This window comes from Coenobita brevimanus, chromosome 31 (assembly GCF_032717465.1).
Source record: "Coenobita brevimanus isolate Jiangsu-jjx chromosome 31, ASM3271746v2, whole genome shotgun sequence".
Taxonomy (NCBI): domain Eukaryota; kingdom Metazoa; phylum Arthropoda; class Malacostraca; order Decapoda; family Coenobitidae; genus Coenobita; species Coenobita brevimanus.
Window position 1 is genome coordinate 28,306,616 of NC_136984.1, and position 27,496 is coordinate 28,334,111.

Sequence of the window (27,496 nt, forward strand, 5' to 3'; positions counted from 1 at the left end):
TGGATGATGGTGAGAAATAGGAAGAGAGGAGGGCAGACACAGAAAAAGAATGATAAAGATGAAGGAAGAAGTGGCAGCAGTACTTCAAGTGAGTGGATGATGGTGAGAAATAGGAAGAGAGGAGGACAGACACAGAAAAAGAATGATAAAGATGAAGGAAGAAGTGGCAGCAGTACTTCAAGTGAGTGGATGATGGTGAGAAATAGGAAGAGAGGAGGACAGACACAGAAAAAGAATGATAAAGATGAAGGAAGAAGTAGGCAGCTGTACATTTTGAGTGGAGTAAAATTGCCTGGTAGCATCATGAATATATCAATAAAGATCAGCATATTGAAGGACTAAATGTACACCCCAATCTGTCCACGCACCCAGGGCCCAGCGTATGTGGATGAGGATAATGGGGAGAGCCGGTGGGGTCGACCACCACTGCCCACACTCAACCCAGCCACAGATCCAGTCATCTTCCAGCAGATTGATATTGATCACTACATTGGTAAGAGCTCAGTGGGGATAGCCTACGTCAGAATTTAGCCATGCTTTACAATGTTGTCTATTAGTTATTCTGCTTCTAATTTAATGTTACCTAAACCTAACTTAAACCCAAATGAAACCCAGCTGCAGAACAGATCATCTTTCAACAGATTGAGCTTGACTACTGTACTACACTCGTGAGGACTGAGTTACATCAAAGTTATACTGTTGTTTATATAATATCCAGTATAACATATTACTCTGTTATTATTTCATGGCGAAGGTTGGACATGACAGTGGTTAAGACTACAGTAAATAGTGAAAAGGAGAGAGAGAGAGAGAGAGAGAAAGAGAGAGATCTGAGTTGAGCCATATGTTCAGCAGGTGTAGATATAGCCTTATGTATAAGAGATGTGAATTTACGGTATCATTATTTTAAAAGTATCTCAATCCATCCTTGTGTTTTAGAGATCTGAGTGTAGCCTTATGTTTAAGAGATCTGAATATAGCGATATGTTTAAGAGATCTGAATTTAGTCTCATGTTTAAGGAATGTTGATTTACCCCGAAGTTTAAGAACTCGTAACTTAGCATTATGTGTAAGAGATCTGAATTTAGCCATATGCTTAAGAATGTGAAGTTAGCTTCATGTTTAAGAGATTTGAATGTAGCCTCATGTTTAAGAGATCTGAATTTAACCTTTTGTTTAGGAGATCTGAATTTAGCTTTATGTTTAATAGATCTTATTAAGCCTTATCTGTCTTTGAGAGATCTGGATTTAGACGTGTGTTTAAGAGACCTGAATTTAAGCTTATATTTACATGGTAGATTGAGATGATGTAGGCATGTTGAGAGGATGGAGGATGACAGTTGGGTGCGGAAGGTGAGAAGTGTGAACGTCGGGGTTAGAGTTGTAAGAGGCAGACTGATAAAAATCTGGATGTGGTCATAGTGTGTGACCTCAGGGATAAGGGACTGAATAGGGAAGCTGCCAGAGATTGAGCAGCGTGGAGAGCTGCCATTTAGTGACCAAGACTGACACATGCATGCATGTTGGAGCCTTTATAAACAGAACAGTGCAATAGGCTAATGTGATTAAGTACATTTACCCTTCCACCTCAAGGTTTTTTTTTTTTTTTTTTTTTTTTTTTTTTTTTTTTTGTGGAGGTCCCACACATGGGGGTTTGGAGATATATAAGAGAATTTTTTTATATTTTTTAATATTCCACGTTAAATAATAGACCATAATTTTCTGAGTAAAATGATGCCTAACATAATGTAAAAAAAAAAAAAAAAAAAAAAAAAAAAAAAGTCAAAAACTGTGATGTTAGAGCTCCGCCAAGTAGTAGTTAGAGTGGCCAGAGGTTGCCATGACAGTGGAAACATCTTGTACTGCACAAAGGGACAATGAAATAGTGTTCCCGTGATGGCAGCACCTCAGTTTTGGCGCCTCCTGATGCATGAACCATTGGCCCTCAGTACTGGTGTGCAAATATATAAAAGTCCACTATGCATATACGTGCCACCTGATGGCTACGGACATTGTTTTTTTCTGTGGCACATATTCGTGACCCCTGATGTGAAAGGGTTAAAGAGTAGATGCTAGTCAGTGTGGTGGTTAGCAAGAAGAAAAGGAGGATGTCATTGCAGTGAGTAGGTTAATAAGTGCTTTTGTCCACTGTAGCAAGAATAAAATAAAAAGACGATAATACTGAGGAGGGTAAAGAAATTGGATGATGATGATGACAGTGTTGTATAGGGTCAATAGTGAGGGACATGCAGTAATGATGATGAAAATACCAGTGACTGATACCGTACTGTGTGTTGTTTAGGGTCACCAATGAAGGACATGCCAGGTCAGCAGGCAGGTCGTGTGCCAGTGATGCGTATGTATGGTGTCAATGATGCTGGCAACTCGGTATGTTGTCACGTTCATGGCTTCTCACCATATTTCTACGTCACTGCACCACCTACCATGAAACAGCACCATCTTGCTGACTTTAAGGTGAGTTGGGTGGCATTTTTTTTTTTTGTGACTTACATATTTTATACTGAGAGTTTAAGGTAGATATATAGATCCTGATACAGTATAGAATGGTTAGTCATGGCTGATGCAGGTAACAATTTACATACAGGTGGGTACTGTTATGCAAGCGTCCATTACACAAGAAACCAGTGATACAAGAATGGGCAATGTAGACTATGATTCAGTGATGTGATCATGAAAATCCAGTGTTGCCGTGGGGGTCAATTAACCTAGCCCTATTTTTTCCATAAGTTTGTACTCCATTATACAAGTTATTGCTATCCGGTTTTTACACCATTATACAAGTTTTCACAGTCCGAACAGTCCTCGATTAACATATCCCACTTGTATAATGGGCGCCTTTATCAGATGTGTTAATGATTATATGGCCTGTAAGCTGCACTTGCAGTTGATAGTTTTCCATGTAGCTTACTTGCAAGAGACTGAAATGACTGGGAGAAATTTAGCAAGCTGGTACCCCTGTTGACAGTGTAGGGACTCTTTATGATAGAGATATGTCCTCTGCCCTTTGTTAGTAAAATGTAACCAGTAAAGGATGAAGGGGTTTGCAGGTTTGGGTGTACTGAAATGAGATTAATGTTATGGTTGTATAATGTCACTCTGAGAGATAAAAATGTATGCAGTATCAGGAGGATGCTTGGTTAGTGTGTTCTTGAGGTGATGTGTACAGGTACATGTTATAAGAAGTCTGTGCACAGAGTGTGCAAGAGTATTGGGAGAAGTACTGTACAGAATCATTAAAGTCAGACCAAAGGAACAGAAATGAGATCCTGAGAAGGGGTCTTAGAGTTAGAGGACTTTCTTGGAATTCTACATACCATGCACTGTGGAAGTGGTCATGAGAATACTTGTAATTCATTTTTTATCCATCTCCAAGGCCTTGCACAGGTGGATTAAAAGTTGGTTGATTTTCATGTGGCGCTACAGATTTCTTAGAACATTAACAAGACAGGTGATATTAACTGTGTTTGTATTTCCCCTGGTTAGACTGCCTTAAACAACTCCCTCCTGGGTGACATGCGGTCCAACAAGGAGCAGATTGTGGACGCTGTTTTGGCGGTGGAGCTGTGCCAGAAGGAAAGCATTTACGGTTACCATGGCAGTCGCTCCAGCTCCTTCCTGCGCATCACCCTGGCCCTCCCCCGCCTCATTGCTGCCGCTAAGAGACTCCTTGGTGATGGCAAGGTGTATGTGAATGAGATAGGCACACCTGTCTACGAGGCCTATGAGTCCAATATTGACTTTGAAATCAGGTGAGGCTGGAGCAGAAAGAAGCTGTGGTTAGGAGACAGGAATAACACGCTGAAGCAAGAAGGAGGAGGAAGACAAATGGCTGTGAAAGAGAGAGAGAGAAAGAAGTATTTGAGGACAAAGTAGCTTAGAGACAGTTTTCGTATAGAAAGTGAGAGTTTGACACCAAGGGAAAATGGAGGATAAGTAGATGATGTATGGCAACAGCAGTCTACGAGATCAGGTATCTGATAGTTGATTGGTACACTATACGTTACTCCCTCCTTTTTCCTGGGGATCATGTTGCAGAGATTCCCGTATATACTGGTCATGCTTTCCAGAGTGGCTGTGTGGTAACAACAAACTTATGTGGTTGCCAAATCACCCTCTGCATTGCCCCCAAACACCATCAGACATTAGATCATGTACTGTACTGTATATAATTGTATAACTCATGCTAATCACAATTGCCAGTATAAGCCCCACTGTTAACCATGAAGTCTAACCTCTTTCCTCTCGCCCTGTATGCCTACTTTTGTTCTTCAGCACTTGAGCGGCTGTATTTTTATTTATTAGTTGCGAAAATAATTATACAGTAATCCCCGTACTATCCGGATGCCCACTTTCCGGACACCCCAATTACCGGAGATTGTGGGCCTGGACCTTAGGAACCCCAAAATGGCCAAAATAAGAAAAAAATACCCCCAAATCCAAATTTTTTCCCACCCGTAATTTGAAATTGCCGCACGGCGCCAAACAGCTGGTTTACACCATGGCCCCTTCATCCCTTCCTTCCTCCCCCATCCCCCCTCCCCTCTCAGGGTTGCCATTTGGTATTTTTCATTACCAAATGTGGGCCAGTTTGGTAATGAAAAATTCGTTTGGTAATGAATCTGAATAATGCATTACCAAACGGATTTTTCACATGAATGAGGATACTCAGGATGGAGATGGTGGATTGTTTGCTCTCTCTGATTAATCTCCTAGCCCACATAGCATGAAAATAATCAACATGCTGTTAATTATAAGGAGAGTGATTACATGTATTTCCACTTATATATATAATTAGTGAAGAATAAATGCTAGCTTTATGAGTTTGGTAATGAAAAGTTAAATTTAGTAATGAAAATTGAGGAGTTTAGTAATATGGCCATTGCAATCTGGCAACTCTGTTTCCCCGTCATCAACAGTTACTGCCTAACTTCGATGGTGAGTAGATGCTTATTGCAATGGAAGCCACACGTACTCGTTTTTTGTGAATAAACTGCAATACCTCGCCACTAGACCACACGGGAATTTACAGTGTTGTGCAGTGTTAAGAAATTAGAACTTAGAGTGCAAATTGGTGGTTGAAACTGACATGATGCAGTTAGGAGCAATGTGCAGTGTTAAACAATTATAACTCACAGTGCAAAGAATAAATTGCAGCACAACACTGGAGTACTGTACATGCTTCAAGAGTGTTTTCACCACTGCCAAATCCTTAGAAAAGGCAGCCACAGATGTGCTGTAAGTACCCTGGCTGAGGTACAGTCACTTCTAATTCCTCATTCTTTGGTTCCTTTTCATTTATTTCATGCTAGTATGTCCATTATTGGTGTGAATAGGGTCTTAAATAGGTGCTGTGCATGTCCTGTAGGGAGTTATTTAGGTGGCTTTCAAAGTTAGGCTGGATTAGGGTCCTTAAGTACCAGTCCAGGAGCTGGGGGCCCAGTTGCCGGACGGGACCACTTTCCGGACATGCCTTTGGCTCTATTACATTGAATAGTAGAGGGATTACTGTACTTTTATTTAGTTACTGAACAGTAGAAATATCTACAAATACCCACACATCTTTCACTGTTACCTTGCATTCACTAGCAGGAGATCAGCTGAATGTTTACAACCTCCTGATGCATTTGGTGTGGTGCAGTAACTCCATGCTCCTTGTATGTATATGTTGAACCCACAGAATGCATAGTTTACTGTTTATTTACAATATACTGTATTTATGATAATGCACACTCATCTAAGTCTGCATTATTGAAGTCATGTAGGAGTATTAACCTGCCGTGCGCCTGTGCCATTTTAAAACGGTCTGACATAATTCCGCGGCCAGTGCCATTGCCGTTTTAAAACGGTTTAAAATAAAAAAAATCACTGTGACCGCATTTTTCAAGATTCACGGCTAAAAATTGGCAGGCATGTCTGGTAACTGTTCTTCTACCATCCCCCAGGCTGTCAAGGCCATACACTCACTCCCCCCCTCACGCTCGCTCTGCCTCACTCTGCCTGTGTGCCTAACCCATTGCTGTACATAGTGAAGGCATTTTGTAAATATTTTCCTGTAAGTGTAAGGACTATATAGTGAAGTCAAGTTGTAAATACCATCTTGTAAGTGCCAAGACTGTACGTAATGAAGTCAAATTGTACCTATCTTCAAGTAAGTGTAAGGTAATGCATTCACAGTGAGAAAGACATGCAAACTGTGATAGATGCTGAAGTAACAAGTAATCAAAAAAGTGTACTGAACTTTCCTATACCTTCCCAGCATAAATACCTGAGCATACCTTACATAGAAAATGGTTTTCTCACATACGTGGTGAGCATGAGAGAGCGGCTATACCTGTACACGAGTATGCAGGACTATATAAAATCCATTTCCGAGCCTCGGTGAGCATTGTAATGGCAAAATTCGTTGTTACCACATCAAAGTCTATCATTTTAGCCAAAAAAGAAAAAGGTCGAAAAATGGCCGGCACTGGGGCGACCCATAGGGCTAAAAATAGCGGGCACATGGCGAGTTAAAATCTGAAATGGTGATGCAGTGTGTGTGTGTGTGTGTGTGTGTGTGTGTGTGTGTGTGTGTGTGTGTGTGTGTGAAATGGGTGGAAAAGGGTGTCTTAGGTCTTTACAGTGGTTACATTGTAATTATACTCGAATGTCAGTTTCATAGTGCTTTCACAGTGACACAGGTCACATTTTTATAAATTAGGAGACTGCTGCCAACCACCAAGTCTGTTTTTGTTAAGTGTGAGTAAAAATTGTCAGCTGATGACATCTGACAAATACTATTGGATGGTTAAGGGATCTTTACTGTATTTTCATTTACCATAGAAATTCATAATCACATTGCTTTGTAAAGTTGTGTACTGCCGAGTTTCCAGCACCATGACTGTCTTTGTGAACACATGCAAAGACTGATGTTAACTTACAGAACCTTTGAATATTATCAGGTATAACCCCCTGGGGGTAGGGGGGTTTCAAGAATACTCCCCCAGTATCCCTGCTTGTCGTACGAGGCGACCAAAAAGGATGCAGGTTGGTTAGTGCCCCACCCCATAAAAAGAACTAACTAAACAAGCGAATAAAGCACCTCGGACCAGGACGGACCATACGTTGACGATTAAGGAACGGACAAAGGACATTCTGAGGGTGGGAACGTGGAATGTGAGAGGAGTGAATGATGAAGTGAAAGAGAGAGAGAGTGTTCAGGTGCTTGAGGGTGCAAAAGTGGATATATGTGGATTGACTGAAATTAAATGGAAAGGTGAAAGGGTGAGAGAATGGGAATATGGCTTAGGTATATGTGCGGGAGTTAATGAGAATGAGAGGGCAAGAGAGGGAGTATGTCTGATGATAAGCAAGAAGTGGAAGGAGAATATAAGAGAGTATGGAACAGTGGGTGCAAGGATTGTATGGATGAGAATGAAAGTAGGTATACAAGCGTGGGCGATTGTATGTATGTATGCTCCAACAGAGGACCGAGTGGCAAGAGTGAAAGATGAGTTTTGGGCGAGAGTAGAAGCATGTATGGACAAATTTGAGAGGAGTTAGAGAGTGCTTTTGATTGGAGACATGAATGGCAAAGTTGGGAATGTACGAGTGGTTGGTCAGTGGGGTGTGCCAGCTGAAGTAGATGGGAATGGTAGTGCTTTGGTGGACATCTTTGCTGGTAATGGGTTGGCAATAGCCAACACTTACTTTCGACATAAGATGATCCACCGGTATACATGGAGAGCAATGAGGAGGATAGATGGTGAACTTGTTGAACGAAACGCAATGATAGACTATGTGTGTGTGGATGAGCGAATGAGAAGACGTGTTGGATGCAAGAGTGTGGAGAGGGTGGGGGAATGGAGTCTCGGACCGTCACTTAGTGATGGCCAAGGTAAGACTGCAAGGATAATGGTTGAGGAGACGAAGGGGAAGACAGGAGGAAACAGCTCCTGTGAGAAGAGTGGAGAATTTGCAAGATAGTGAGAAAATGGCAGAGAATAAGAGCATAGTGGAAGAAATTTTGGGAAGGTATGAGCTAGAGCAGATGGAAGGGGTGGAAGATGTATGTAAGATATTCACGGAAGAGATAGGTGCAGCGTGTGAGGTGGTTTGTGGAGTGAGGAGGAGATGCAAGGGTGTGCATGGGACAGCATGGTGGAATGATGAGGTGAAACGAGCTGTGGAACAAAAGAAGAAGGCATATAGTGAATGGTTAGTGAGTAGAGGTAGGGGAGAAGATGAGAGAGAGAAGAGAGAGGTATACGTGAGCAGGAGAAGGGAGGTGAAGAGACTGGTGAAGGAGAGTAAGAAGAAAGTGGCTGAAGGGTTTGGGAGGAATTTGAGTGTGAAATGGAGGGAGAGTAAGAAATTGTTTTGGAAGGAGGTAAAGAAAGTAAGGCAGTGTGAAAGGGGAAATAGTAGGGGAGTGAAAGATATGAATAATAGATTGTTGGTGGAGAAGAGAGAGAAATTGAGGAGATAGAAGGAGCACTTTGGGAATTTGTTGAATGTAGAGAGTGAGAGCAGTGCGAGTATAAGTGGTTGGGGAATGGCTGGGAGAAGAAGAGATGAGGGAGGAAGAGATCAGTAGGGCGGAAGTAGTGGAAGCAGTGAAGAAGATCAAGTTGGGAAAGGCCCCAGGAATTGATGCAGTGTGTGGTGGAATGCTGAGATATGGGGGTGAGATTGTTGTGGAGTGGATATGGAAGTTGTGTAGATTGGCTTGGGAAGAGGGAAGGGTTCCAGAGGACTGGAAATCAGGTATAATTGTTCCTTTATACAAAGGAAAAGAGGAGAGAGAAGTGTGTGTTAACCATAGGGGTATTTGCCTTAGTGTGACTGGTAAAATATATGGTAGAATACTCATTGACAGGGTTAGGCATATGACAGAGGAGCTAGTTGGAGAAGAACAAGGGGGATTTAGGAAGGAAAAAGGGTGAGTAGATCAAATATTTGTTCTAAGATGTTTAGTGGAGAAGTATCAAGAGAAAGGAAAGAAAGTGTATGCTGCCGTCATGGACTTGGAGAAAACTTATGACAGAATAGATAGGCAAGGTATGTGGAAGGTATTAAGAATATATGGAGTGGAGGGGAAATTGTTGAGTGCTGTGAAGAGTATGTACGAAGGAGCTAGGGCTACAGTGTGAGTGGATGGTAAGCTGAGTGAGTTCTTTGATCTCAATGTGGGACTGAAACAGGGTTGTGTGATGTCTCCATGGCTGTTTAATATATACATGGATGGGGTTGTAAAGGAGGTGCAAGGTAGGGCAGTGGATGTTGGGGTGGCTCTAATGAATGAGTGTGAGATTTGGAAGATTCCGGTGTTGCTGTTTGCTGATGATACAGTACTGTTGAGTGAAGATGAATGGGAGTTGCAAGGTTTGGTGAATGATTTTAGGACAGTGTGTAGGAGGAGGAAGTTGAAAGTTAATGTAAACAGAAGTAAAGTTATGGTGTTTGACAGGAATGAAGTCACAGAATGTACAGTGAGGTTGGATGGTGAGGATATGGAGAATGTGAGTGCATTCAAGTACTTGGGTAGTGTGATGAGTAAGGATGGATCTTTGGAGGATGAAGTGCATGAAAAGGTACAGCAGGGAAGGAAGGTTGTTGGTTCACTGAGAGCAGTGATGAGAAATAGGGAGGTGAATATGGAAGTTAAGAAGTCACAGCATTATAGTATTGTGATCCCTACCCTGACGTATGGAAGCGAGGCGTGGACCTTGCAAGGGGGGAACAAGGCAAGAGTGAGAGCAGTGGAAATGAGTTACTTGAGAGGAGCATGTGGAGCGACATGGAGGGACAGGTTGACGAATGAAGAAGTGAAGGAACGTTGTGGGGAGGATGTGGATGTGGTTGAGAAGATTAGGAGAAATACACTGAGGTGGTTTGGACATGTGGAGAGAATGGAGAATGAAAGACTGACTAAGAGGGTGTATGTAGGTGAGGTGGAGGGAGGGAGAGGGAGGGGTAGACTGAGGATGAGGTGGAGGGATGGAGTTGATAGGTATATGAGGGAGGTGGGGGTGAGTTGGGGGGAGGGTAGTCAAATGGTGGGTGATAGAGCGACTTGGAGGCGTTTTGTCCGCGGCCACCCTTTGTGGGATTAGGGCGTAGGGCTATAGATAGAGATAGATAGATAATGTCATACATGGTCGTGATTGCATCACCACAATCATCTCATAACACCTGCTCACACCGTGTTCCTTGGGCAATATTGTTATGTTACCTACTTTTTTCACAACAATACCTGTTTCTGCAGTCATTTTAAGGACTAATTTGTGGAAATGAGAATGGTACTGTAGTAATTTTATGAATTATGGTGTATGTTCAGTACTTTCAAATGAATCAACCAGAGTCGCAGTTAGATACTTGTCTGTATGTAGCTAGATTTTGTGATGTTTTCGCAAACTGGTGTGGCCTGAGCGGGACAAACAAGGGTAGCTGGAGTGCTGGCTATGTGAGAAAGTGCGGGAAGGTTATGTGGTTGGGAGCAGTGATCATTTGGATCACCGTTGATGCTTTCCAGCACTTCTCAGATGCTTTTGAAGAATGGCCATCTGCTCTCCACAAATAACCAGACCTGGCATGAGGGAGGGACTACTGTATAAGAAGTAATGTATAAAAACAGAAGGGCTATACTTAAAGTGTATTGCATCAACTTCTGTACTGTAGCTCATTTGCTACTGTGGGGGCATTTTTGCACTCTGTAAGTGATACAAAATTTTTCTTGCTTCATTTTCTTTAACCCATCATCCTGACAAGTTAGAAATCATTATAAGTCAGAGATGTACTTGTGTTAAAAATTGCCACAATGTTCTTCCTACATCTGGTATGCTACTGCAACATGCTTGGGGTTTCATTTACTCGGGACTTATCTTGGAAAGATCATATTACATCTCTTGTAAAATCTACTTCCAAGAGATTAGGTATGCTAAGCCGTCTCCATTCCTCCTTTACCCCTGCACAGTTGTTGACTCTATACAGGGGTTTTATCCACTCCTGTGTGGAGCACAACTCTCATGTGTGGGGAGGCTCCCTACATACAGCTCTTCTCAATAGGGTGGAGTCAAAGACCATTCGTCTAATTAACTCTCCTCTACTTACTGACTTCCTTGAACCTCTGTCTCTTTGCCGCACTATTGCATCTTTATCTCTTTTCTATCGCTACTTCAATGGTCACTGCTCCTCTGAACTGTCTGCATGCATTCCTTCACCTCTACGATGGGCGCCTAGCACCTGTCTAGCAGCAAACTCTCATCCCTTTTCTGTCCAACTCTCTAATGCAAGAGTTAACTGTTACTCCCAGTCCTTCATTCATGCAACAAGTCAGCTCCGGAAGTGTCTTCCTCTGTCTGCATTTCCTGCTTCCTATGATCTCCAGTCTTTCAAACGCAGTGTGTCCAGGCATCTCGAAATGATCGGATCTTGAATTTGACTCTCTCTTGTATTTTGTTTTTCTCTCGGAGGGAACTGTTACTGCAGGCTCATGGCCTTTGATTCCTTCTTCCTCGCATTAAAAAAAATGAAATAAAATGGTGGTGAGACAAATAAATAAACTCCTTTGGTAACAGTCAGCTTATAAGATGATATCTGTTATTTATTACAGGCCTAATACTAAAAGAGATCATCAAATAAAGTGTCAGATAAGGAAATACTGTATAGTCGACTCTCGATTTAACATACCTCGATTGACCAAATATTGGAGTTAATGGACACTATAAACCCACCGGACTTATGTTGGTTATAACGAACTGTGTCCATTAAATGGGGTGTAGTGGGTGGCAGTACATTTGTTTCCTACCCTTTTTACTCCAGCCTGGTCTGAAATTGCCCTCTCCCTGTAGTAATGGCTGAGTTGTAATAACAGACTCTAGTAATACTGTACTGTATTAATCATGAAGAAGTGCTATGACAAAGATGTGGAATAAACTGTGTAAATTATGGGCCAAGTTAGTGTAAAATGGATATAGTTTTCATTTTTAGTGTCAGAATATCCTATTGTAAACATTTATTTTCAAATGTGCTTAAAATCCCACTTCAGGGGGGACCATCGGATATAGAAGATTATCGGTTTTATCGGATCAGACTTCCCCTAATTAGTCCCTCTAGTCAGTGGTCTACTGTACTCGTATTTCAGGTTCATGGTGGACACAGGATTAGTTGGGTGCTGCTGGGTGGAGCTGCCGCCTGGATCCTGGATCCTCAGACAAGGCCTAGCAAAACTTGACTCTCGATGCCAACTAGAGGTAACTTAATCTGTTGGTGTCATTCTCGGCTAAGCAGTTTTGTGTTTATTATTACATTTACATCCTTGAAGGAGGATGAAAATGTAATAAGTTGAGAGGAATGATGAGACTGGAGTGTATCGGTGTTGTGATGAGGAGGGGTAGATAGAGATGGTTTGGGAAGAAGGATGGGACTGGAGTGTAATAGTGTTGTGATGAGGAGGGGTAGATAGAGATGGTTTGGGAAGAAGGATGGGACTGGAGTGTAATAGTGTTGTGATGAGGAGGGGTAGACTGAGATGGTTTGGGCATGTTGAGAGGATGGGGGATGACAGTTAGATGATGAAGGTGTGAAGTGTGAAAATAATGGGTAGGGTTGCGAGAGCCAGACCGAAAAAGACCTGGGACGAGGTCATAATGTGTGGCCTCAGGGTTGAGGGACTGAATAGAAAGGCTGCCAGAGGTCACACAGCATGGAAAGCTGCCATTAGGTGACCGATTTTTACACATGCAGACACATTGGAGCCTTCATAAACAGTATGATATGATGGTTACATAGAATTGTAAAAATCACATTCATGAGATGTGGACTTTCTGAGAATCAAGTTCCAAGTAAAATGAAGAAACAGAAGAAGGGAAGGGTGAGAGGAAGGAGTACATGTAAGGAGGGTGGAAAGGTTACAAGAGGATGAGAAAAAGGCAGAATATAAGAGAGAAGTGGAGGAACAATTGGGTAAATACCATGTCACGGGGGGATGTGAATTTATGAATTAGAAATGCCGCATATTACTTGAAAATAGAGACAAGGAATTAACTTGTGAAAATCTAACAGTAAGTTTTACTTTATGCCGGCTTACTTCGTCGATTCTCTAAACACGAGAATTTATAAACTTTCTCAACAGTACACAGCCGAGACTAATTACTCACGAGTGCTGTTTGTAGTACTGTTAGCCTCTCGAGAAAGTGACTTCACCCCTGACAATCAGTAACTAATGCTAATGATAATAAACAGGTTCTTGCCAGTGCTTAACTCCTGGCTGGCACAACGGCTTTAAGTTTGATACAAAAGAACGGGCCTAAGTACCAGTTACGAATATTGTAAAGAGTTAGTGCAAACCAGGAGCGACAACTAAAATAAGCTTAATGTGGAGAAATAAAACACGAGTCTAATTACATTAAGCTCAAAGAGAAGAACTGTAAATTTATTGATTACAATAAAATAAATTTACGTTATATAAATCTCAAAATAAATTCGAAAGGGGAATTTCATGGTCGCTAGGGGACTCATGAATTCAAATAACAAGAGAATACAGTCACTCGCTCATTCAAAAACTAATTAAACTTAAGTCTGGAAAAACGAACAGAAATACTGGTCAGTGGAAGGGAGCCAAAACGAAAGTCTGGGCGCCTGTGATGAACACCATCGCTGCTGTTCGCTCCAAGCCCGCTTCACCAATCACCGTCTAGATGGAGATTCAAGAACTCTCTGTACAACAGAGACGCTGCTCTACGCTGGACACAAAACGATCCTATGCTCGCAACGATCCCAAGTTGACTGGCTTCAAACTCAGATGAGAGGCACGAGCTGGCCGTGTTTACCGGAAATGGGCATGGCCTAACTTCAACGGTCAACGGAAGGAAGGTGAACGATATAGGCTCACAATAAATCACTCAGTGAAAGCACTAATGCCGTGGATAAGAATGATCACTTGTGAAACAGTGACAAATGTTCTGAAAACCATCCCGATCGAAGTGAATACGAGGACGGTTGAACTGAGTGATGCCCCGTGGGAATTCCACTAGAGTTCATGGTTTTCTTATCATTGTACAATGTCACGAATTTATATAAATACTCTCGCGCGAATTCGTGACATTACGCCCCTTCAGAATCAAATTTTTCTTCAGAATAATTTTTTGATATACATACATATAAATCCTAACTCAGTCACACAAGATTCACACTGTGGTGTGTGTACTATCTTGCTACAAGAGAAAATCACAGTCGCCCGTGAGCGTAAAAACCTCGTATTTACGTTAATAGAAGCAAGCTTGAGGAAAAAACTCCATGACGATGGTGAAAAATCCTGTACTCAGGTCAAACTGAGTGAAAAGTTCGCTACATTAACAACCAATTATGTTGCGTGATGTATGTAATGCACGGTGTACGTGTTGCAGTTGTGGTGTAACTGTGCGTACGTGTAAAATGATATACCGGTAATACAGATCAATAGTAAATACTGTACACTCAACCCTCGGCTATCACGGGTTCCGCTATAGCGTATCTCACTATCACGCCCATATAAAAAACTACCCAAATACCTTTATCATGCACTAAATGCTTGCTATCGTGCACCGCAAATGTTCGAAAATTTCAAAAATGCCAGGCTCCAGTGCTCCGCCCAGCCAACAAAAGCTTCACTCCGTGCTTGGTCATGTGATGTCAGCGCCAGCCGAGCGCTGATTGGCCGCCCAACTGAGTCTCCTGCCCGCCAAACCATTCAAGTGCACGCCCTCAGACCTTGAACAGTGATAAAAACAACAACCTTTTTTATGATATGACCATGGCCAACGTACCCCCTCCCCGTCCCCCTACCATCACCCAACATAGTGCTGCAGCACCTGGCTGGGAAATAAAGAAAAGGAAGAACCTAAGTTATGCAGATAAACTGGAAATGTGAAACTTATAGAGAATGGTGAGACCAAGCAAAGTGTGGGGAAGAAACATAACATCAATGAATCAACTGTGAGGGGTATTTATAAGAATTATGATCACACCATAAAACATGCTGATTTTTAGACTATTATATATTAATATGTGGTACAGAAAAGGTATCTTAGGGGTAAATATTGAGGTCATGGCACCAATTAGAATTATTACCATAAGTTCTTCAATTCAGCTATCACAGTTTCGGCTATAGCGCAACCATAGCAGTACCAATTGGGAGTGATAGCCGAGGGTTGAGTGTAGAGACGACGAGGCAGAAGAAGAGGCGGCAGCATGCGGCAGAGACGATCAGCTGATCTGCACGACAAAACTGCTACACCCGCCAGCTGCACCTGCGAAAGCAGTCAAGGTGGAGCATCAAAATTGTCAATGCAACAACAGTTTTTAATAAATTACAATTTCTCTCTCTGCCTGGTAGTTAGTACTTATGTTACAAAAAGTACACTATCATTTTGTTAATGGATACATTATTAACCAGGTAACGTAGTCCTTGGATTGCTCAAATCTCAGAGGACCCTTTTAGTTTACTGGTTAAACCTACATTATTAACCAGGAAACATGCTAGGCCTTGGATTGCTCATATCTCAGAGAACGGGCAGTTTACTGGTTAAACCTACTCTACACTTACGATTAATATTGGCAAGCTGAGAATCCCTACGCAATCTCGGGCAGGTCACACACCAACACCCAACGTGGGTGTGAACATTCATGTGGATAATGTGCATTCTCCGGGAATCCTCAGAGAGGCCCACAGCTCGAGACACCTCAAGGTAATTCAAGCACAGCCTCTGATTGTCCTTACAGGGGTCTCGAACTTCCCCTTAACCTATGGTATACATGTATATACAGGTCCTGGATGTAATGTGTCCTGTGGGACCAGCGGGCGAGACTTCAGGTCTTACTGGTACACTAATAACTGGGAACCAAGCTAGTCTTTGGACTGCATAAATCTCTGAGGGCGCCCGTCTCATGGAACCCGGTGTATGACAGTTGCCCATGTTAGTCATCAGTTACCAGGCGAGACATCAGGTCTGCACCCACATTACCACTGCACTCTCTTTCAACTGACTCAGAGATTATGGGTGTGGATTCAAATGGCACAGGAAGGACATGTCCCTGGATGGTGGTACGTTGACAGACATTGTAGGAACTCGCAAAGCTGTCTATTTCTTGTCCCATACCTGGCCAGAAAAAGTCAGCACAGATACGGCCATGGGTTTTCCTTTTACCCAGGTGACCTCCTGAAGCTGAACAATGACCCCATTCTAACACTGCTTGACGAGACTTCACGGGAACAACAAACTGCAGTCGAACCTTGCCCTGGGGTGTTCTTGACTCACGGTAGAGCCGTCCTTGTTTACGAAGGAACCTGACTTGACCTCCCTGTGAATACTTAATCACTCTACCCCTTTGTTTCTTCTGCACAGCAGCAAGTGTCAGGCCAGAATGTTGTTCTTGGACAACATCTTGACTACAAATCAGATCTTGCGGCGATGCAGTGGTCACCGGGGTGACACAGTTTGGAGCCTTGGCCATGGCTCGTGTTACTGCAGCTGAAGTCTGAGTAGCATCGTCTATGGTGCAACTATTCGTGGCACCTGCTATGTTGCCTATAATAAGGTCAAATAAAGGTTCTTGCATGACAACAGCAAGTGTCGTACCAGTGTGAAATGGAGATGCTACCTGGATACGTGCCTCAGAGAACAATCTCACTGATCCATCAATAAGCTGAGCTTGGATCTGTCGACCTGTGTACTTCTCAGGCCAAACTAGACTCTGCCTGACAGAACAACCTGAGGAACCATTGTCTCTCAGGACCTATACAGGAGCACCTCCCACAAACCCTGGCTGAACAAGGAAGGCACTGTTACCTGTGGGAGGGCCTGTGGAGGAAGCAGCCAGCCACTGATGAGGCTGCTGAATGAATGATGCAGCAAACATGGTGCCCTGAGAATTAGATACCTGAGGGGTCGTACTCGCTGTCTGAGGAGATGGAGCTTTGACCACCTGTGGAGGAGGGTTCACTGTCGCTGGAGGACTAGTGAACTGTGGGGAAGTACATGTGCTGCTAGGGACGACACCACCGTACTGCTGTTGAGGAATGAAGGCTGCGTTCGCCTCCTGCCCCCGATACACTGGGGCTGGTGCTGAAAAGAATAGTCCCGACAGTCGATTGCGTGGCTGATACTGCTGCTGGTTAGGGTACTTGTCGTACCGCTTCCACTCAGGTTTCTGGGTGTTTTACCCCTGGTCCTTCTTCTGCGGTTTGTTTGGACCTTGGCCATTATTCTGAGAACGGCCTTGATGCTGGGGTTCTGTCTGAGACGGTTTCCCAGATTTGTCAGCTTTCCTGTTCCAGGTGTGTTGCTTACGAGTTTGATACCCGTACACAGTGAAGAATGCATCAGCCTTCTCCACCATTTGGCTGGCATCCCTTACCTGGCAGATCTTAAGCTGAGCCATAAGCTCAGCAGGCCACGACTTTTCTAGCTGCGTGCGCAGCATAAGGTCAATTATCCCCTCTTGCGTGGGAGGAGTATCATCTTTCTCCATCCACTCATCTAAGTAAGCAGTAAGCTGATCAAGAAACTGAACAGCAGTCTCCTTTTCTTGTAGACGCGCCCTCATAAACTGACTCCAGGCGTCGTCAACTGTGAGACCGTACGCTTTGATGAGTGCGGCCTTCATCATCTCATACGTGAGATTGTCTCCACGAATTCTGTGGAGAATATCGAGGGCAGGGCCCTCAAACAAGCTAAGAAATTGGACCCGCTTAGCTGCCTCATCCAGCTGGTACAGCTGAGCCATGTCTTAAACGAGCTATGAATGGCTCGGTTCGCTCGCTTTCCTTGTATGAAGGAAGCTTGATGTGTGGGGTCACCAGAACATGTGCAGGGAGAGTGCTCGTGGAGCTTGGGTTAGCTGCACCAGATGTGTCTCAAGCCAAGGAGACTTGCTTGAGCTTCAGCATCGCAAGTTCATGTTTCTCATGTGCCTCGCGCTTGGCATGTTCGTGTTCTCGTTCTCTCTCTCGTTGGTCCAGCTCCTATTCACGTTCTGTCTCGTTGTTCTCGCTCGTATTCACGTTCTCTCTCATTATTCTCTCTCGTGTTCATGTTGTTCTCGCTCTTGTTCACGTTGTTCTCGCACATATTCACGTTGAGTTCTACGCTTTTCACGGGCATCATTCTCTCGATGCTGTTCATAACTAAACCGTGAAAGCTCATACTCTTTAATTTGTTGGGGGTCGGTAAGCCCCATATCTTTGGCTTCCTGTACGTATATATTAGGAGCCATGATGCTGACTCAACTAAGGCTGAGTATACTAAAGACTGAGTACTGACTGCTATTTTGCAGAGAAATGCCAATAATCAAAAGTAAAGAATATAGGCACAGATGGTGGTGACCAGTTTTATCTATTTTAACTTGTAAAGAAAGAAAAAAAAAAAATGCAATTGACTGGGAAAACTATATACGTAAAATTAATAGAAATGAATCAATAACCCCCAGTAAGATAGTGCCTATAGACTTTAATGATAAATACCTAGGTGTGAGTGAGTGAGTATTGTTAATAACTTTAGAGCTAGAGTTAATATCCTGGAATGAGGTCGCCAGATGTCACGGGGGGATGTGGATTTGTGAATGCTGGATATTGCTTGAAAATAGAGACAAGGAATTAACTTGTGAAAATCTAGCAATATGTTTTACTTTATGCTGGCTTCCTTCGCTGATTCTCTAAAGACGAGAATTTATAAACTTTCTCAACAGTACATAGAGACTAATTGCTTATGAGTTCTGTTTATAGTACTGTTAGCCTCTCGAGAAAGTGACTCCACCCCTGACAGTCAATAACTAATACTAATAATAATAAACAGGTTCTTGCCGGTGCTTAACTCCTGGCTGGCACAACGAATTTAAGCTTGATACAAAAGAACTGGCCTAAGTACCAGTTATGAATATTGTAAAGAGTTTGTGCAAACCAGGAGCGATAACTAAAATAAGCTTAATGTGGAGAAATAAAACACGAGTCTAATTACATTAAGCTCAAAGAGAAGAACTGTAAATTTATTGATTACAGTAAAATAAATTTACGTTATATGAATCTCAAAATAAATTCAAAAGGGGAATTTCATGGTCGCTAGGGGACTCATGAATTCAGATAGCAAGAGAATACACTCACTCGCTCCTTGAAAAGCTAATTAAACTTAAGCCTAGAAAAACTAACAGAAATACTGGTCAGTGGAGGGGAGCTGAAACGAAAATCTGGGCACCTGTGATGAACACCAACGCTGTTATTCGCTCCAAGCCTGCTTCGCCAATCACTGTCTAGGTAGAGATTCAGGAATTCGCTGTACAACGGAGATGCTGTTCTACTCTGGACACAAAACGATCCTATTTTCTTGACGATCCCAAGCTGATTGACTTCAAACTCAGATGGGAGGTACGAGCTGGCTGTGCTCGGCGGAAATAGACGTGGCCTAACTTCAGCGGTCAACGGAAGGAAGGTGAACTATATAGGCTCACAATAAATCACTCAGTGAAAACACTAATGTCGTGGATAAGAATTATCACTTATGAAACAGTGACAATGTTCTCAAAATCATCATGATCAAAGTGAATACGAGGGCGGTTGAATTGAGTGATGCCCCGTGGGAATTTCACTAGAGTTCGTGGTTTTCTCATCACAGTACAATGTCATGAATTTATATAAATACGCTCGCGTGAATTCGTGACATACCAATTGGAGCAGATTGGGGACGTGGAAGGTGTTGGCTAGATATTCACAGAGGAAATGTGTGCAGCATGTGAGGTGGTGTGTTGGCTGAAGAGAAGACGAAAGGGGGTGAAAGGAACAGCATGGTGAAATGAAGAGGTGAGACAGGCTGTGGCACAAAAGAAGAAAGCATATAATGAAAGGATGAGAAATTGGGGCGTGGAAGAAGTTGAGAGATGGAAGAGAGAGTTACATGTAGAAAGGAAGAGAGAGGTGAAAAGATTAGTAAGAGAAAGTAAGAAGAGAGTGGATGAGGAATTTGGAAGGAATCTGAGTGTCAAGTGGAGGGAATGTAAGAAAATGTTCTGGAAAGAGGTAAAGAGAGTCAGACAGGGTGGCAATTGAGTTAGTAGGGGAGTGAAAGATAAAAATGGTAGATTACTAGATGAGAAGGGAGAAAAAGTGAGCAGATGGAGAGAACTCTTTAATGAATTATTGAACACAGAGAATGAAAGTAATGCGAGTATAAGTGGCTGTGGAGTGGCTGGGAGAAGGAGGGAGGTGAGAAGACAGGAAGAAATCAGTAGGATAGAAGTTGTGGAAGCAGTGAACAAAGTCAAAATGGGGAAAGCCCCAGGAATTTTGGAGTGTGTGGTGAAATGCTGATGCATGGGGTAGAGATAGTAGTAGAATGGATGTGGAAGATGTGCAGATTGACCTGGGAGGAAGGTAAAGTCCCGGATGATTGGAAGTCAGGTATAATTATTTCCTTGTACAAAGGGAAAGGGGAAAAAGATATGTGTGGTAATCATAGGGGCATTTGTCTTCTCAGTGTAATAGGAAAAGTATACGGTAGGATACTTATTGTGAGAGTTAGGGAAATAACAGAGGAATTAGTTGGAGAAGGATAGGGAGGCTTTAGGAAGGGAAGAGGTTGTATTGATCAGATATTCATTCTTAGATCTTTAGTGAAAATGTCTAGAGAAGGGAAAGAAGTTGTATGCAGCCTTGATGGATTTGGAGAAAGTATATGACAGGGTGGATAGATAAGGATTGTGGAAAGTATTAAGAATATATTTAGTAGATATGAAGTTGTTGAATGCTGTGAAGGGTATTTATGAGGGTGCTAAGGCTGCAGTGCATGTGGATAGTGATCTGAGCGAATTTTTCTATTTGAAGGTTGGGTTGAAACAGGGATGTGTCATGTCTCCATGGTTGTCCAATCTGTATATGGATGGGGGTATAAAAGAGATGCAAGGTAGGGCAGAGGATTTTGGAGTGGCCCTAATGGCAGTGTTTGGGAACTCCCTGTACTGTTGTTTGAAGATGATACTGTGTTGTTAAGTGAAGACGAAGGGGAGCTGCAAGGCTTGGTGGTTGAGTTTGGGAGAGTGTGTAAGAAATGGAATTTAAAGGTGAATGTAGGGAAGAGTAAAGTTATGGTCTTTGAATGTGGTGAAGTTAGTGAATGTACAGTGAGATTGGATGTTGAGGAAATGGAAAATGTGAGTATGTTAAGTAGTTGGGGAGTGTGATGAAGAAGGATGGAAGTTTGGAGGGTGAAGTGCTTGAAAGGTTACAACAAGGAAGAAAAGTTGCTGGTTCCTTGAAAGCAGTGATAAGAAACAGGGAAGTGAGTATGGAAGTGAAAAATTTACTACATGAGAGTATTGTGATACCTGCTCTGACGTATGGAAGTGAAGCTTGGATATCGTTGGAGGGACAGAAGTCAAGAGTGAGAGCAGTGGAAATGAGTTACTTGAGAGGAACCTGTGGAGTCACATGGTGAGACAGGCTGAAAAATGAGGAGGTGAAGGAGGATTGTGGTGTGGATGATGTGATAGGAAGCATTAGGAGAAACGCATTGAGGTGGTTTGGTCATGTGGAGAGGATGGAGAGTGAGAGACTGGTGAGGAGAGTGTATGTGAGTGAGGTGGAGGGGGAGAGAGGGAGGGGATGGCCAAGGATGAGATGGAGGGATGGAGTGGAGAGGTATATGAGAGAGGGGAGTGTGAATTGGGAGCAGGGCAGTGAAATGGCAGGTGACAGGGTGACATGGAGGTGATTTGTTTATGGCCACCCTTTACAAGGGATTAAGGCATTTGGCAATTGATAGATAGATAGATGAGCTTTGAAGTAAGGGAGTTTATGAAGGGCTGGAAGAGTGTGCTTAAAAGGTAAGGTTACATACAGTAGACTCTCAGTTATCCGGCATAATTCAGCCAAGCCATACACAGGTTAAAGCAAAACACTGGATATCGCATAGTCCTCCCTATCAGCTAAATATTCGGATTTGAACTGTATATTGCATTATTATCTATCCTAACTTTCTGTCTTAAAAACTTTCCCATGAGTTAAAGATGAAAATTAAGCATGAAACATATGATAAAATACTGTTGTACAGTAATACAGTGCTACTTGGCTACCGTTTGTGAGCTGATTGATGCACCTCGGGCCAGATATTCCATAGAGCTGCCGGTTATGTCCTGTTTCGGTGCTAGATACTGCATAATTTCACCGGATATTGCGATGACTGTTAATTGAGAGTTTACTGTAGTTAGTTTTATAAATAGAGTGGAGAAGAGTGTCTGTGAGAGTGAGTTTGACAGTGAAAGAATATGTGTATGTTGGGGAGATGGTGAGTGGTTTTGGTAATTGGGAAGGTGATTGAACATTAAACTGACAGGTCAGTGTGGATGGATGATGTATTTACTGTGCATGATTTGGCATCTGTTTTTTAAGAGGATAGTTGATGGAATGCCTATCCTATAAATGGAAAAAAAATAAAAAACTAAATGTGTACATATGGTCTTACATATGAATTGGGACAGAATTCCAAAGTCTTAAATGATCATAGTGCAGTATATTAGTGTGTAGGTGGTGGTGATCATCAACTACAGTGGGCTTGCCTACTGGGGGAGCTCAGAGTGCATGAATCGCATTGTGCACGAGTGACCAAAAATAATAACCAGAAAGCTTGATTGCACGAGTTTATCTCACAAAACGCAAGGTAGAGGCAAGGAGTTGCTCAAAAACGCCATTTTCCATGAGTACGTGACCCCCACCCCAACACAATGTGCCATTAGTGACCTAGAGGCTCGTGAGGAAGGTGCTTAAGAGGAGTCAACGGTAAGATCTCACCAATAACAACTTCGACAATAACGTTTTCGGCAATAACAGTAAGTTAGAATAGATACCAAGTTTCTGTAATGACAGTTATTTCACAAATATCAAGTTGTTATACTGCCAATACGTCCATAACAAGATGAGGAATGAAACAGACAAACAAGAAGAGATGAAGGAAATTGCCGAAAATGTGAACGGTAGCAATGAGGAGAGGGAGGATCCTCCCCTCACCACCTCGCCTGGCTCACCCGCTGCCGTCTGCTCCTCCTCCAGTGCCCCACCTGACCCACCATCCGCCTCCCCCTCCACCTCCATAGCCCCACCTGACTCACCTGCTTCACCTGGCATACCTGCAACCCCCACCATAATGACCTCCTGCATTCTGGAAGAAATGTAACATTCGACAGGCTGTAAATTTCTTTGTCAGAGCCTGGAATAATACAATACTGGCAACCGTTAAACAAGCGTGGTGCAGCCAGGGTGGTGGCGGGGGCACCCTAAGTGTGTTGCAGCGCCTCGGAACCCCTGTTATTTAAGTCCATCAGGCCTGTTGTCTACTGTTGTTAAGGTGGCTGCCTATATTTTTGTTCTTGTAGATATATCTGTAGTATAATGTCTGAAAAATTTGACCTTTAGGTATGTCTCTAAGGGCCAAAAAATGTCCAGGTATGAGGGGGTATTGCCCGTGTTATTTTTCCCCTAAAATTATGTATTCTCATTGAGCGATTTCACGGTACACGAGGACCAGGACCGCCCAATCTCTCGCGTACTATGCAAGCCCATTGTACTTGCTTGATGTAGTGTTGTCTACTTCATCCTTCACCTTTATCATTCTTTTTCTGTGTCTGTCCTCCATTTTTCCTATTTCTCCCATCTTTCCTCTTACTTTTTATTACTCTTCTTTCCTTTTCAGGTGGCTTTACATTGAGTGATAAGCCAAATTGTTTCCTGTAAGCCAGGAAACCATTTGCAACACTGGGTGGTAACCATATAACCAACCCATACATGTTCCCTACGTGTCAGTAAGTGGGTTTGCAGAGGGTTAGTGCCCCTCCCTGTAGAACAACAAACTCAAATGATCACACCTTACTGGATTACGATGTCTGGCTAGAGAGAGAGAGAAATATTTGCGTGTGTGTGACCATTTTACCAAGTGTGTAATTTGATAGTTTTTCTTGCTGACTCTCTCTCTTTGTTCCTGGATCAAATCCTACTTTGTCTCTTGGGTTGGATAAATGGTTGGAATGATGAGGATAAATTTACCTTTCTCCTTTATGTTTTAATCCTACCACACTCCTTCTGTTCAGGGAAAGGATTGAGATGATGGGGATTTTTTTTTTTTTTTTTTTTTTTTTTTTTTTTTTATGCCACATATGTTTGTACATTATAGGTGGATGTGGCCTGGAACAAGTTTGTGGTGCACGAGCCTGAGGGAGACTGGGCTCGGGTGGCTCCCTTCAGGATACTGTCCTTTGATATTGAGTGTGCTGGCAGGAAAGGTCAGTATGCTTGTATATACATAGATGATCCATTGTGACAAGTGGAAATACTGAATGGGAGAGACACACAGATTAGAGCTGGAATTCTTTTTTTCTCTAACGTTTTAGGATATCGAACCCATCTCACATACATGTAGTACGCAATACATATAATACATACATACATACACTTAATAGCCTGGTAGTCAGTTGTGTCAGCAGAAGTCTATACACACACCTGTACACATACACATGTACATACCGATACACATACACAAATACCTATCTATACATGCAGTCTGTTAGTCAAGCAGTCTATCAAATGACACCTTGTTGACTCATGAAGAATCTCTGCTTCCCAAAACTTGGGTCCCAAAACTGACTGGGAACTTGAGATATACATAGACTTGTACATGTAAAATCATACATAGCTACTTTATTTACAATATAGCTAAATATTCTCTTTTAGGTCAATGAGAGATGTGTGGGGATTGTGTGGTGTAGTAGTCTTTAAGTGAAGGTATATACAGTAGACCCATGATTTAACACCTTGATAGACAGATCTTGGATTTAATGGACACAGGGAAACCACTGAACATACAGAGGTTTTAATGAAAAATGTCTGTTAAATGGGATGCAGTGGGTAGCAGTACATGTGTGGCCAACCCATTTCACTCCAGCCTGGCTTGAAATTGCTCTCACCCCATCGTGATTGCTGAGTTGTAATGACAGACTATATAGTAATACTGTACTAGCCATGAAGAAATGCTGTGGCAAGGATGTGAAATAAGCTGAAAAGGGCAAAATTATAGGCCAGGTTAGTATAATATGGATATACTGTAGTTTTCATTTTCAGTACTAGAATATGCTGTTGTACTCCTTTATTTTCAAACATGTGCTTCAAATTCCACCTCAGAGGGGACCATCGGATATAACGTACTATTGGCTTTATCAGATCAGGCTGCCCCCTAATTAGTGCGTTATAGCCATGGTCTGCTGTATATTCTGGGGGCACCATCGGATATAAAGGACTATTGGCTTATTGGATCAGGCTGCCCCCCAATTGGTCTTTTGCAGTCAGGGTTTATTGTAGTTAGATACATTGCATACAAAAAAAAAACATAACCTAAGGTAGTAAATGTTTCTCTTTTCTGTGTGAATTGTGTACCTGCCATAGTTTTTTTTTTTTTCAGACTAAGATACTTTCAAAAATTCATATCTAGCTCCCACACACCTTTTCTTAAGTGATTTATTTTGCTTATTACACCTTACTGTCTCCCTCTGTGTTACATATATGCTTCCAATATTGCCATAATCTGCATAAATAACGTACAGTAGGATATTAACCAGCCATATCCAAAAATAAATTTCTTAGGAAGAGGTGTTAGGGAGCCTCCTTTTGCTTATTACACCTTACTGTCCTCCCCTAACCATATTATTCTTGCTGTAGACTATTGCTTCAAAATCTCACTGTATCAGACTCATTTTGGGAACACCTTTGCACAGTTAAAGCAAAGGTGGTTGAGGTGAGTTAAATTTTGCACATAACCTGGATATATTGGACAGTCATTATCATCTTCACTATCAATAGTCGTCATCATTATCAGTGGTCATAATCGTCATCATCACAACCACCACTAGTATCATCATCTTCATCAGTCATCATCACCCTCATCACCACCACCACCACCATCACCACCACCATTATCATCATCATCGCCACCACCACTGTCAATCATCATCATCATCATCATCATCATGCCAGTCTTAATTCCCACATAAATGATGGGCTAGTATTCTCATCACATGAGGAAGCTCAATAACACCTCTTCCTTAGTGATTTACTTTTAGATGTGGCTGGTTAGTATCCTTTTGTACATTCTTTATGCAGAATATGGTGATATTGGAAGGATTTATGTAGCACAGAATAGGAGGGTAAGATGTAAGAAGCAAAATAAGTCACTTAGGAAATGGTGTTAGGGAGTTTCTTTAACTGACAAGAAGACAGTCCATGGAATGAGATAGGATCCAGTAACAGGAAAAGTTAAGTCTCTCTCTCTCTCTCTCTCTCTCTCTCTCTCTCTCTCTCTCTCTCTTTCGTGTACTTTATAAATTCTTCCCATCTCTTCCCCTTGCTGTTTTCATTATAAAATTTGTTCCTACATTTTTTCCCTACATTATAATTTGTCCCCATCTGTTTCCCTATGTTTTTTTCCTCCATGCTCACATCATCTTCTTTCCTTCCAAGTTTTCGACAAACAAGGGAGACTCGTGGGTTGTAAGTATGCCTCCCACATATACTTTTTTTGCTCAGCTGTTCTTCTGTGCTAGCTGCTTGCTTTCTGTTAGATACTGTTATTATTATTTTTTTTTTATATGTAAGATGTATTATATTTTTTCAGTTTTTGGTAATATTGGGGTACTCATAACTTTTTTGCCCGAGATTTCGAATAATATTTAGTGTGCTGAGTATGGTGTTTCATTTATTTTTGCAAAGATTTTGCGTACTTTTTAGTGTACTGTATATGCTGTGTCTATTATTTTGTGTTGATTTTGTTTATATTTAGGACACATTATAACCAAGTTTTGTTGGTGGCTGCTAACAGGCTGGTGAGTGGTTTGATGCTTGATTTGTTTTATTGTGTGGTTGGTGCTGAAGAGAACACGTGCATGCAGGGGCATCAGTAAAACACGCCAGCTTATATAAACTTCCCTTATCTCTCTCCCTGTTCCCTGAATGGAGGGGTGGTGGACTACAATACAGCAGCTCTAGCCTGTAGGCCACTGGGTTCACATTTAGATGAGTCTGGGGCCACAACAACAGCAACATTAACAACAACAGTGTGTGGTTAGGCTAGTCAGCTGCTATTAACCCTTAGACTACCAGTGCACCTGATGTTATTTTCTTATGCTTAGGCCATTAGTGTATTGGCAGCTTTTTATTACTATATGTGGCATGCATTAGGAGTGTAATGCTGTATGGTATTGAGACCTGGCCTGTAAAGGAAGAGGAAATTCGCAACTCAAATGTACAGAAATGACAGTGAGTTGATGGATGTGTAGTGCTTTCCTGAATGCAAGATCTGGGGGGGCTAGGATTAGAACTGAGGAGTCGAGAGCAAGGATGAGACTGGAGTGTATTTGTGTGATGAGGAGGGGTAGATTGAGATGGCTTGGGAGGAAGGATGAGACTAGAGTGTATTGATTATATGATGAGGAC

The 27,496-nt window shown here is 42.3% G+C and overlaps 1 protein-coding gene across 1 annotated transcript in view; it reads left to right on the forward strand.

Annotated features, from left to right (window-relative positions):
* Window positions 1–27,496, forward strand: part of LOC145395436 (DNA polymerase delta catalytic subunit-like) — a 103,963-nt gene that overhangs the window by 964 nt on the left and 75,503 nt on the right. Inside the window, exons 2-6 of the mRNA XM_080269035.1 lie at window positions 373–493; window positions 2,303–2,475; window positions 3,505–3,770; window positions 12,146–12,254; window positions 24,189–24,297. Of these exons, the coding sequence (XP_080125161.1) occupies window positions 373–493; window positions 2,303–2,475; window positions 3,505–3,770; window positions 12,146–12,254; window positions 24,189–24,297 (778 nt within the window). The remainder of the gene's footprint in view (window positions 1–372; window positions 494–2,302; window positions 2,476–3,504; window positions 3,771–12,145; window positions 12,255–24,188; window positions 24,298–27,496) is intronic.